General features: G+C 50.1%; 2 protein-coding genes across 4 annotated transcripts in view; one reads left to right on the forward strand and one right to left on the reverse strand.

Moving 5' to 3' along the window:
- LOC143281283 (FMRFamide-activated amiloride-sensitive sodium channel-like) overlaps positions 1 to 12,500 on the reverse strand; it is a 158,862-nt gene that overhangs the window by 109,342 nt on the left and 37,020 nt on the right. The window lies entirely within an intron of this gene.
- LOC143281478 (uncharacterized) lies at positions 2,555 to 6,696 on the forward strand. The gene is made up of 4 exons (XM_076586688.1): positions 2,555 to 2,647; positions 2,826 to 4,501; positions 5,003 to 5,978; positions 6,604 to 6,696. The coding sequence occupies exons 1-4, from the start codon at positions 2,555 to 2,557 to the stop codon at positions 6,694 to 6,696; spliced, it is 2,838 nt and encodes a 945-aa protein (XP_076442803.1).

Consider the following 12,500-nt stretch of genomic DNA (forward strand, 5'->3'; position numbering starts at 1 on the left):
TTGTTTGTCCTTTGTGATCACCACCATCACTTACCTTTTTCCATTTCTCCAGTTGGTTTGCCTAAATAAGTATGTTAAAAAAAAAAACAACTTTTTTTTTAAATACGAAGCTCTGAATCTTTTTCAAGCTCTCTCTCTCTCTCTCTCTCTCTCTCTCTCTCTCTCTCTCACACACTTACAAAAAGAGTCACACATACATACACATTTACAAACACACACAAGTTTTTCTTCTTCTTCTTTTTCGTTCCTGGGCTGAAACTCCCACGTTCACTTGTAAGTACACGAGTGGGATTTTACGTGTATGACCGTTTTTACCCCGCCTTGTAGTCAGCCATACTCCGTTTTCGGGGGGTGTGCATGCTGGGTATGTTCTTGTTTCCATAACCCACCGAACGCTGACATGGATTACAGGATCTTTGACGTGCGTATCTGATCTTCTGCTTGCTCATACACACGAAGGGGGTTAAGGCACGAGCAGGTCTGCACATAATTATGTTGACCTGGGAGATCGGAAAAATACCCACCGAAAAATCACCCACCAGGCACCGTCACCGAGATTCGAACCCCGGACCCTCAGATTGGAAGTCCAACGCTTTAACCACTCGGCTATCGCGCCCGTCATACACACGTACTGCAAAAACCACACATCACGCACGCACACAGTGCAGAGAGACAGTACAGTGTTGCTTCCCCAGTTAGTCACAGTGTCGCGAGATGGATTACATTTTTTACCTTTTGACCTTTTCCCTATTTCGTGTGCCTGTGTGGAGATGGATTTGTATAATGTATAAACTTCGAACGCCTGTTGTTTTTGTGTGCTTGAGTTTCATTTTGTGTCATTTCCTGGGTTTTCACGTGCTGGGTTTTTATTTTTCCATTAAGCTGTACTCAGGGCAGCATCAGCTGAATTTTGAAACTGGTTTTTGGAAGTCAGACGCGCGGCAGAGCTCTCAAGAGTAACATCCATGTGGATGTTCTGGATGTGGCAATATGTATTGCCCAGTTGTATATAACACCTGTGTGTGTTGAAGTTAGGTTTTCCTGACTAGCCAAGTCCACCAGGGGAACAAGTTGTTCCATGTAAGTAGCTAGTATTTATTTTCAGTTAAACGTTAAATGTTCTCGTTCTTTTTGTGTGTGTGTGTGTAAATGCTGCATTGGATAAATAGGAAGGGGTCTCTTTCGAAATGATTCTGTAAAGCATAAAAGTGGTTGACTAGCTTGTTTGTTGTTATACGTGGTTAATTGATTTTCTTGCTGCACTGTATTAAATCATTACGCGTCCTAGTATTATGAGGGATTTTGAGTAAAATTCATCGTTGTAATTTTTCCCGTATTGTAATAGGTCTCGGATAAGTTCATTTTCCAAGTAATGGTGGTGGTAGTGCCAGTAGAAGTGGTAGTGGTGGCAGTAGTGGTAGTAGTAGTTATTGTTTTGCATTTGGTTGGGTTTTATATTAACCATTTATTGGAACTGAGCCGTGTTTGCCAAGTGCAGTGATTAAAGCAGATTTTCTTATTACGTAATTGAATTAAGTCTTAAAATTGTTATTTTGATGTTTATGCTAGTTTGTGATATTACTGTCATAGTAATATTGGCCTTTTAGGCCTGTCCCTGTTCTTGTTTTTGTTCCTGTACCTGTCCTTGGAATCTTCCCTTCCCGCCTGAGTCCGCTGGGACGACAGACTGGCAGCGTCCTTTCGCCAGACTCCGATAGCGTCCTGGGTTGAACGTGGGCGCTACAGCCCAGCTATTCCCTTTCGTCCCTTTTCCCTTGTTTCCCTTTTCCCAGCCCATTTGCATCCTTTTACCCTTCCTGGACATCACCCGTTCGTCCATTTTCTCATCGTCGTCCCTCGTCGCAGCATCGCCTATCATCTTGTGTCGAACTTCATCACACCGGCTTTTCCGCCAGCCCCTTCAACAGTGCCGCCCACCGTTTGCGGTAGGGCTAGGTGGAAGAGGTCAAGATTTGTGTTTGTCCCCTCCCCTTCTTTCCCTCACGTTCCAAGAAGGGGCATCAACTTTCATCATTAGTCATCACTCGGGATCCAAGTTTGTGTGTGTGTGACCATGAGTATGTGTGTGTGTATGCGTGTGTGCGTGTGCATGTGTGTGCTTTGATTGCATGAGGGCTGTATGCCATAGTTTGACAGTATACTTTTTGTCTGGGGGTTTTCTTATTTGTATTTGCAATTGTTCGTCGTGTAATAAAACTTTATTTAACCTTTCGAGTTCCTGATTCCTTCTGTGTGAGAAGGTAGGTCCCGTCCAAGGAGGGTCGGGGCGCGACAATGGTGGAGATGCGGGGTATTTGATTGTCATTTCGCTCAGGAACTTTGGGGTTTGTGTTATGTAGAGGTTAAGGTTTTGTTGTTGTTGTTTTTTCCCATACATTGCGTATATATATATATATATCTCTCTTAATTGTTTTCAAATGGTGTTATTTCAAATCTGATGATTGAATTGTAGACCCAAGTGGTTGTCTAGACTCAATATTGATTTTCCTTTTGTTTTCTTAGACTTTTTGGGATGTTTACACGGTCTATGGCAATGGCGAGTGAACAGGGTGATGTAGAACCTGGGGATCTGGCTCAAGAGCAGTCGGGGTCCCAGAACTCCATTGCAGGAAACACCTCTCAGCAGGTATGGGAAGGGTTCAGCTGGCAGGGGTAGATCAAGAGGCATTAGTCAGTTGGTCGACTCTGTAAGACCTGGTGAGAAAGAAGTGGAGCGAGGGATCAAGACTGATCCCAGCTCACAGTTCAGTCCAGCTTCAGCTCCAGCCACTGACATGTCCGCAGTGTTGATCCATTTCCTACAGGCTCAGCAGGATAGAGAAGAAATGAGACTGAGGATGCAGGAAGAGAGAGAAGAAAAGCGCTGGAAACTTCTTTTAGACCGAGAAGATGAAAGAAGGAAAGCTGACATAGTACATCAGGAGAGATGGATCGAGGCCGAAGAGGCTCGAAGGAAGCATGAAGATGAGGAACGGCTGAGAAGGGAAGGGAGAATTGAGGGTCTGAAACTGAATCCCCTAGAGGACAGAGATAACGTGGACGACTACCTAAACCAGTTCGAGAGGATAGCTGAGCTACAGGGGTGGGAAAAGGAAACGTGGTCAAGTCACCTGCTGCCTTACCTTACGGGTATTGCAAGATCCCTCTACTTTGCCCTCCGTCCTGAAGAACAGAATAACTATGATAGTCTTCGTGCTGCACTGATGAAAAGGTTTAACCTTACAGCAGATGGCTATCGTCGGAAGTTTAGAGAGGCTCGTAAAGAAACAGGCGAAACTTTCGAACAATTTATCGTAAGACTGGATGGTTATTTCCAGAAATGGGCCAGCTTATCCAATAAGGATGTAAACAAGGTTGAGGATTTGAAAGACCTTATCATAGCTGAGCAGTTTATGGAGACCCTGTCCACTGATTTAGCCATCAGGGTCAGAGAGCGACAACCAGCCAACGTCCAGGAAGCGGCTCGAGCTGCTGACGTCGTCGTTGAGGCCAAGAAGTCCACCCGGAAGGTTCAGATGTCTGGCACTTCCAGCAGCTCAAGTAAAGGTCAGGGAAATGACAAAGTTAAGGACTCCAAATCAGTGGGTTTAGAATCAGATTCCCTCAGGGTTGCTAGGGAGAAGGGTTTATGCTTCAAATGTAAAAAGCCAGGTCACATGAAAAAAGACTGCAAAATGGCGGCTACGGTGTTAAGCTCGCCACGAAAACGGGTACAGAAGGTTCCTGCACTTTGCAAAAGGTGTAGTGCAAAGGTTTTTCACCCTCGTTGTATGGTACGTTTGAACGGGAGGGAGGTGGAAGCACTGAGAGATACCGGGGCCGATTCTCTGATAGTGGATAGTACGTTGGTGTCTCCTACAATGTTTACTGGTAAAAAGAAGTGCATCACACTGGCATCAACAGGACACCAAGAGCTTTGCGACACTGCCCATGTTATGCTGGAGTCGCCTTTCTTTACCGGCAAAGCCTTAGCTTTGGTAATGGAAAACTCTTTGGTTCCTGTCATCATTGGGAATCAGGTGGAGCTTGAGCCAGGCAGAGAGTGTCGAGTCCCAGTGTACAGTGTTGATCCTGAAGTAGGAGCCGTTGAAACCAGGGCCATGGCACACAAAAAACGAACCCCTGAAAAACCTTTGCCTGCATCGAAGCCACTGATCGGACAGATTGGGCCCGAGCAAGTTCTCCAGATGCAACAAGATGATGACACATTGAAGAGGGTGCGCGAGAATGCAGAGTCTGGGCAACAGTTCAAGGTTAGGAGTTGCACTGTACACTTCGAGAAGAGGAAGAAGCTTCTGTACCGTGTTTACTCTGGACCCACGGGGTCGTACAGCCAGCTTGTTGTTCCCAAGTCCCTGCGAGATGAAGTCATGCACCTTGCCCACGATTCCGCTATGGCAGGACACATGGCTGCCAAGAAAACTCGTGAAAGGGTGTGGCAATCTTTCTACTGGCCAGGCATGTGTTCTGACATCAGAAGGTACTGTTCTTCCTGTGACCAGTGCCAAAGAACAATTTCTCGAGGACTCATAAAGAAAGCCCCCCTGGAAAAGATGCCTCTACTGGATGAACCCTTTCGACGCGTAGCTGTGGATTTGGTGGGCCCTATCACACCAGCTTCAGAAAGAGGTTATCGGTACATCCTGGTAATGGTAGACTATGCAACGAGATACCCAGAAGCAGTTCCACTGAAAAGTATCGAGACAGAGACAGTCGCGGAAGCACTGTTTGACATGTGGTCATGACTTGGGATACCTGCAGAAGTATTGTCAGACCAAGGCACACAATTCGTCAGCAACGTCATGAAAGAGGTCCAACGCCTCTTGTCTGTCCAGGGCATTTCAACTACTCCTTACCATGCCCAGTGTAACGGGTTGGTCGAAAGATTTAACGCCACCCTCAAAAGCATGTTGAAAAGGCTATGCCTCGAGAAACCGAAGACATGGGATCGTTACCTCCCTGCCATTTTGTTTGCATACAGAGAGGTGCCTCAAGAATCTACGGGATTTGCTCCCTTTGAGCTTCTTTATGGGAGAACAGTACGGGGCCCCATGCACGTCTTACGACAACTCTGGACCAAGGAAGTGGAAGACGAAGAAGTAAAGACTGCATCGCAATATGTGGTGGACCTCCGAAACAAGATTGAAGAGACATGTGAGATTGCTAGGCAGAGTCTGGCAGAGGCAGCCCAAGTACACAAAAAGGCATTCGACAAGAAGGCCGTACAGAGAAGTCTGAAAATTGGTGACAAAGTTCTTCTGTTACTCCCAGAGAAAAAGAACAAACTCCAAATGTCTTGGAAGGGTCCGTATCTGGTCATTGGGAAGAAAGGCCTGAACGACTATATTGTCAAGGTAAAGGAGAGAGAGAAGTTATACCACATCAATCTTCTCAAGAAATACACTGACAGGACCGAGGAAAACAGGAAAGCAGCCACTGTCGTGGTGGAAGAAGAGCCTGAAGAAGTTGGATACACGTCTTCAGAGATCCCATTGCTTCCGTTACAAGCTGAGGAGGGACCAGAGGACGTCAACCTGGATCCACAGAACGCGGACATGCACCAAGAGCTTCGGGAGGTCTGCAGTGAGTTTAGTGATGTGCTGACAGACGTTCCCTTGCTGACTACTCTGGATGAGTGTGAGGTGGTGATGTCGACGGATAAGCCAATCAGGACTCCACAGTACCCTCTACCTCATGCCACAAGAGACATAATCAAAGAAGAAGTGGACAATATGCTGAAACTGAATGTAATTGAAAGGGCCGCCTCCCCATATTCGTCACCCATAGTACTGGTTAAGAAAAAAGACAAGAAAATCAGGTTTTGTGTCGATTTCAGGAAGATCAACAAGAGCGTTGTCTTTGATGCAGAGCCGATGCCTGATGTGGACTTTCTTTTTGCGATGATTGGAAAAGCCAAGTACCTCAGCAAACTAGATCTGTCAAAGGGGTATTGGCAAGTACCGATGAAGAAAGAAGATCGCCCAAAGACTGCATTCACTACTCCTAATGGACAGTTTCAATGGCGAGTAATGCCGTTTGGGTTGAAAACGGCTGGCGCTGTGTTCAGCCGGATGATGAGGAAACTTCTGTCACCATTGGGAAGACCTGACATCCAAAACTTCATGGATGATGTACTTGTCACATCTGAAAGCAAGGCACAACATCTGGACGCTCTTCGATGCCTGTTTCGCAGACTTCGGGAGGTCCAACTTTCTGCACGTCCCTCGAAGTGTTATCTTGGGTTCAAGGAGTTGGAGTTTCTGGGACATGGGGTTGGAAATGGAAAGATGTGGCCGGTCACAGAAAAAATTGAGAAAATTCGTGACGCAACCCGGCCAACCACAAAGAAGGAACTGAGGGCATTTCTTGGGTTGGCAGGTTTCTATCGCCGTTACGTTCCAAACTTCTCCTTGATTGCTTTGCCCTTGACTGATCTGACAAAGGGGAAAAGGCCTAACAAATTGGAGTGGAACGATGATTGTGAAGGTGCTTTCCAAACCCTTAAGTCCAGACTATGCAGTGGTCCGATCATCTGCCTACCAATGATGGATCTACCTTACGTGTTGAGAACTGATGCATCAGACAAAGGCCTTGGAGCAGTTCTTCTGCAGGACCAGGGACAAGGACTCCAGCCTATCGCCTATGCCAGCAGGAAACTCCAAGGAGCTGAACTGAATTATTCAGTCATTGAAAAGGAATGTCTGGGCATAATCTGGGGCATTGAGAAATTCGACCAATACCTCTATGGGACGTCGTTTATACTGGAAACTGACCATCAGCCCTTGCAACACCTAGAACATGCCAAGACAGCAAGTGGTAGGCTGACACGATGGGCTCTCAGACTACAGAAGTACTCTTTCAGTGTGAGAGTGATACCGGGCAGAGACAATGTTGGTGCTGATTACTTGAGCAGAGCAACTTAGGTTCTGTGTGATTTCTGTGCCGGGTGAAAAATTATCTCGCTATTTCTTGTTATAACAAAACGTGTAGTTTTGTCTTAGTGGGGGGATGTGTCGCGAGATGGATTACATTTTTTACCTTTTGACCTTTTCCCTATTTCGTGTGCCTGTGTGGAGATGGATTTGTATAATGTATAAACTTCGAACGCCTGTTGTTTTTGTGTGCTTGAGTTTCATTTTGTGTCATTTCCTGGGTTTTCACGTGCTGGGTTTTTATTTTTCCATTAAGCTGTACTCAGGGCAGCATCAGCTGAATTTTGAAACTGGTTTTTGGAAGTCAGACGCGCGGCAGAGCTCTCAAGAGTAACATCCATGTGGATGTTCTGGATGTGGCAATATGTATTGCCCAGTTGTATATAACACCTGTGTGTGTTGAAGTTAGGTTTTCCTGACTAGCCAAGTCCACCAGGGGAACAAGTTGTTCCATGTAAGTAGCTAGTATTTATTTTCAGTTAAACGTTAAATGTTCTCGTTCTTTTTGTGTGTGTGTGTGTAAATGCTGCATTGGATAAATAGGAAGGGGTCTCTTTCGAAATGATTCTGTAAAGCATAAAAGTGGTTGACTAGCTTGTTTGTTGTTATACGTGGTTAATTGATTTTCTTGCTGCACTGTATTAAATCATTACGCGTCCTAGTATTATGAGGGATTTTGAGTAAAATTCATCGTTGTAATTTTTCCCGTATTGTAATAGGTCTCGGATAAGTTCATTTTCCAAGTAATGGTGGTGGTAGTGCCAGTAGAAGTGGTAGTGGTGGCAGTAGTGGTAGTAGTAGTTATTGTTTTGCATTTGGTTGGGTTTTATATTAACCATTTATTGGAACTGAGCCGTGTTTGCCAAGTGCAGTGATTAAAGCAGATTTTCTTATTACGTAATTGAATTAAGTCTTAAAATTGTTATTTTGATGTTTATGCTAGTTTGTGATATTACTGTCATAGTAATATTGGCCTTTTAGGCCTGTCCCTGTTCTTGTTTTTGTTCCTGTACCTGTCCTTGGAATCTTCCCTTCCCGCCTGAGTCCGCTGGGACGACAGACTGGCAGCGTCCTTTCGCCAGACTCCGATAGCGTCCTGGGTTGAACGTGGGCGCTACAGCCCAGCTATTCCCTTTCGTCCCTTTTCCCTTGTTTCCCTTTTCCCAGCCCATTTGCATCCTTTTACCCTTCCTGGACATCACCCGTTCGTCCATTTTCTCATCGTCGTCCCTCGTCGCAGCATCGCCTATCATCTTGTGTCGAACTTCATCACACCGGCTTTTCCGCCAGCCCCTTCAACAGTGCCGCCCACCGTTTGCGGTAGGGCTAGGTGGAAGAGGTCAAGATTTGTGTTTGTCCCCTCCCCTTCTTTCCCTCACGTTCCAAGAAGGGGCATCAACTTTCATCATTAGTCATCACTCGGGATCCAAGTTTGTGTGTGTGTGACCATGAGTATGTGTGTGTGTATGCGTGTGTGCGTGTGCATGTGTGTGCTTTGATTGCATGAGGGCTGTATGCCATAGTTTGACAGTATACTTTTTGTCTGGGGGTTTTCTTATTTGTATTTGCAATTGTTCGTCGTGTAATAAAACTTTATTTAACCTTTCGAGTTCCTGATTCCTTCTGTGTGAGAAGGTAGGTCCCGTCCAAGGAGGGTCGGGGCGCGACACACAGTCAGTCCTTCACAGAAAAAAGACTCAGCTGTATTAACTCACTCAGTACGGCCAGTCCTCTCTTCTCCTCAACACAGACCCCTCGGATGTCCATTGGGTGTCTCAATGACCCAACCTTTAGTTTCCGTCGTCAGAATTGTGGTATTCTTTGTCAACATTCACCTCTTCAGTATAAGAGCCTTCCGCTTGCAATATTTTGATGGTGGTAATTGGGGTGAAACGCTGTTAACGTCGTCTCTTTCGCCGTTCGTATGGAGAGAGTTAAACGAATTCCCATTGCACCCGCGGAGAAAGCACTGATCATACAGCTCTCACTTCGCTGCTGGCTCAGACGGGCGCAATAGCCGAGTGGTTAAAGCGTTGGACTGTCAATCTGAGGGTCCCGGGTTCGAATCACGGTGACGGTGCCTGGTGGGTAAAGGGTGGAGATTTTTACGATCTCCCAGGTCAACATAATTATGTGCAGACCTGCTAGTGCCTGAACCCCCTTCGTGTGTATATGCAAGCAGAAGATCAAATACGCACGTTAAAGATCCTGTAATCCATGTCAGCGTTCGGTGGGTTATGGAAACAAGAACATACCCAGCATGCACACCCCCGAAAACGGAGTATGGCTACCTACATAGCGGGGTAAAAACGGTCATACACGTAAAAGCCCACTCGTGTGCATACGAGTTAACGCCGAAGAGGAAGAAGCTGCTGGCTCAAATGGAAGCTTTACGCCAGTCCCTGACAGTTACAAGCCGAGCGCTGAGCTTCGGTGACAGGACTGCCCGCTCCACCGCGACACCGAGCTGAGCTCTCTCCATCCTGCTGGCCTCACAGAGTGGATTGAAAAACAAAGAGCAGCTGCCAGGTAATGGGCGACATCGTTTGTCAGAGGGTGACGGGGCGAGAACATAGGGATCAGGAGACAGCAGGGGGAGAGAGGGAAGAGAGAGAGGGAGAGGGAGGGGGAGTGAGCAGAGAGAGGGAGGGACAGGGGGAGTGAGGGAGGGGTAGGGGCAGTGAGCAGAGAGAGGGGGAGGGGGGGGGAGCAGAGAGAGAGGGGGGGAGTGAGCAGAGAGAGGGGGAAGGGGGAGTGAGCAGAGAGAGAGGTGGAAGGGGGAGCGAGCAGAGAGAGAGGGGGAAGGGGGAGTGAGCAGAGAGAGAGGGGAAGGGGGAGTGAGGGAGGGGGAGTGAGCAGAGAGAGAGGGGGAGGGGGGAGGGAGGGGGAGTGAGCAGAGAGAGAGAGTGGGAGGGGAGTGAGCAGAGAGAGAGGGGGAGGGGGAGTGAGGGAGGGGAGTGAGCAGAGAGAGAGGGGGAGGGGGAGTGAGGGAGGGGGAGTGAGGGAGGGGGAGTGAGCAGCGAGAGAGAGGGAGGGGGAGTGAGCAGAGAGAGAGGGGGAGGGGGAGTGAGGGAGGGGGAGTGAGCAGAGAGAGAGAGGGGGAGGGGGAGTGAGGGAGGGGGAGTGAGCAGAGAGAGAGGGGGAGGGGGAGTGAGCAGAGAGAGAGGGGGAGGGGGAGTGAGGGAGGGGGAGTGAGCAGAGAGAGAGGGGGGGAGGGGGAGTGAGCAGCGAGAGAGAGGGGGGAGGGGGAGTGAGCAGAGTTAGAGGGGGAGGGGGAGTGAGCAGAGTTAGAGGGGGAGGGGGAGTGAGCAGAGTTAGAGGGGGGGAGGGGGAGTGAGTAGAGAGAGAGAGGGGGAGGGGGAGTGAGCAGCGAGAGAGAGGGGGAGGGGGAGTGAGCAGAGAGAGAGGGGGGAGGGGGAGTGAGCAGAGAGAGAGGGGGGAGGGGGAGTGAACACAGAGAGAGGGGGAGGGGGAGTGAGCAGAGAGAGAGGGGGAGGGGGAGTGAGCAGAGAGAGAGGGGGGGAGGGGGAGTGAGCAGAGAGAGAGGGGGGAGTGAGCAGAGAGAGGGGGAGGGGGAGTGAGCAGAGAGAGAGGGGGGAGGGGGAGTGAGCAGAGAGAGAGGGGGGAGGGGGAGTGAACAGCGAGAGAGGGGGGGAGGGGGAGTGAGCAGGGAGAGAGGGGGGGGGAGTGAGCAGAGAGAGAGGGGGAGGGGGAGTGAGCAGGGAGAGAGGGGGGGGAGGGGGAGTGAGCAGACAGAGAGGGGAGGGGGAGTGAGCAGCGAGAGGGGGGGAGGGGGAGTGAGCAGCGAGAGGGGGGAGGGAGAGTGAGCAGCGAGAGAGAGGGGGAGGGGGAGTGAGCAGCGAGAGAGAGGGAGAGGGGGAGTGAGCAGAGAGAGAGAGGGGGAGGGGGAGTGAGCAGAGAGAGAGGGGGAGGGGGAGTGAACACAGAGAGAAAAAGAGGGGGAGGGACGGGGAGTGAGCAGAGAGAGAGAGAGAGAGAGAGAGAGAGAGAGGGAGGGAGGGAGGGAGGGAAAGGGAGACGGGTAAGCGGGGAAAAGCCGTAAAGACAGCCAGATGATGAGGGAGGTAGTTGACAGAGATGGAGAGAGACAGGAGTAGTTGACAGAGATGGAGTGAGCAGAGTTAGAGGGGGAGGGGGAGTGAGCAGAGTTAGAGGGGGGGAGGGGGAGTGAGTAGAGAGAGAGAGGGGGAGGGGGAGTGAGCAGCGAGAGAGAGGGGGAGGGGGAGTGAGCAGCGAGAGAGAGGGGGAGGGGAGTGAGCAGACAGAGGGGGAGGGGGAGTGAGCAGAGAGAGAGGGGGGAGGGGGAGTGAACACAGAGAGAGGGGGAGGGGGAGTGAGCAGAGAGAGAGGGGGAGGGGGAGTGAGCAGAGAGAGAGGGGGGGAGGGGGAGTGAGCAGAGAGAGAGGGGGGAGTGAACGCAGAGAGAGGGGGAGGGGGAGTGAGCAGAGAGAGGGGGAGGGGGAGTGAGGGGAGGGGGAGTGAGCAGAGAGAGGGGGAGGGGGAGTGAGCAGAGAGAGAGGGGGGAGGGGGAGTGAGCAGAGAGAGAGGGGGGAGGGGGAGTGAGCAGAGAGAGAGGGGGGAGGGGGAGTGAGCAGAGAGAGAGGGGGGAGGGGAGTGAGCAGAGAGAGAGGGGGGAGGGGGAGTGAACAGCGAGAGAGGGGGGAGGGGGAGTGAGCAGGGAGAGAGGGGGGGGGAGTGAGCAGAGAGAGAGGGGGGGAGGGGGAGTGAGCAGGGAGAGAGGGGGGGGGGGAGTGAGCAGACAGAGAGGGGAGGGGAGTGAGCAGCGAGAGGGGGGGGGAGGGGGAGTGAGCAGCGAGAGAGAGGGGGAGGGGGAGTGAGCAGCGAGAGAGAGGGAGAGGGGGAGTGAGCAGAGAGAGAGAGGGGGAGGGGGAGTGAGCAGAGAGAGAGGGGGAGGGGGAGTGAACACAGAGAGAAAAAGAGGGGGAGGGACGGGGAGTGAGCAGAGAGAGAGAGGGAGGGAGGGAGGGAAAGGGAGACGGGTAAGCGGGGAAAAGCCGTAAAGACAGCCAGATGATGAGGGAGGTAGTTGACAGAGATGGAGAGAGACAGGAGGAACCTCACGCAAGAACACGGAAGCGTGTGTGTGTGTGTGTGTGTGTGTGTGTGTGTGTGTGTGTGTGTGTGTTAGCGCGCGCTATCAGAAACTAACGATTCAACTCTAAACGATTATGTAGGCCTCACACAATTATGACAAGAAAATGTAAAAAACAACAACAAAAACCAAAAACAACAACAACAACAAAAACAGCTGCTATTTCTTCGCACTGTAGAGTACTGTCTGTTCGATATTAATCTGGTTAATAATTCTTACTCAGTATCAACCCACCTTTCCCATGTCCTCTGTCTTTGAGAATCAGTGTTTTCGAGTAGCAAAATGTTGCTGCTTACCCCCACCCCCCACCCCCCCTCTCCATGGCACGGAGCCCAGAGGTCAGGTTTGTTACCTTCCTTGCCACACATCTCCTTTTGCTCACACACACACACACACACATACACACAGGTGCT

Source organism: Babylonia areolata, chromosome 4 (assembly GCF_041734735.1).
Source record: "Babylonia areolata isolate BAREFJ2019XMU chromosome 4, ASM4173473v1, whole genome shotgun sequence".
NCBI classification, from domain to species: domain Eukaryota; kingdom Metazoa; phylum Mollusca; class Gastropoda; order Neogastropoda; family Buccinidae; genus Babylonia; species Babylonia areolata.

Coding starts and splice junctions, on each gene's coding strand:
- LOC143281478 (XM_076586688.1), top strand. CDS start 2,555: ATGGCGAGTGAACAGGGTGATGTAGAACCTGGGGATCTGGCTCAAGAG. Junction 2,648..2,825: donor CAGGAAACACCTCTCAGCAG/GTATGGGAAGGG, acceptor CATTTCCTACAG/GCTCAGCAGGATAGAGAAGA. Junction 4,502..5,002: donor ATGTGTTCTGACATCAGAAG/GTACTGTTCTTC, acceptor GTTTGCATACAG/AGAGGTGCCTCAAGAATCTA.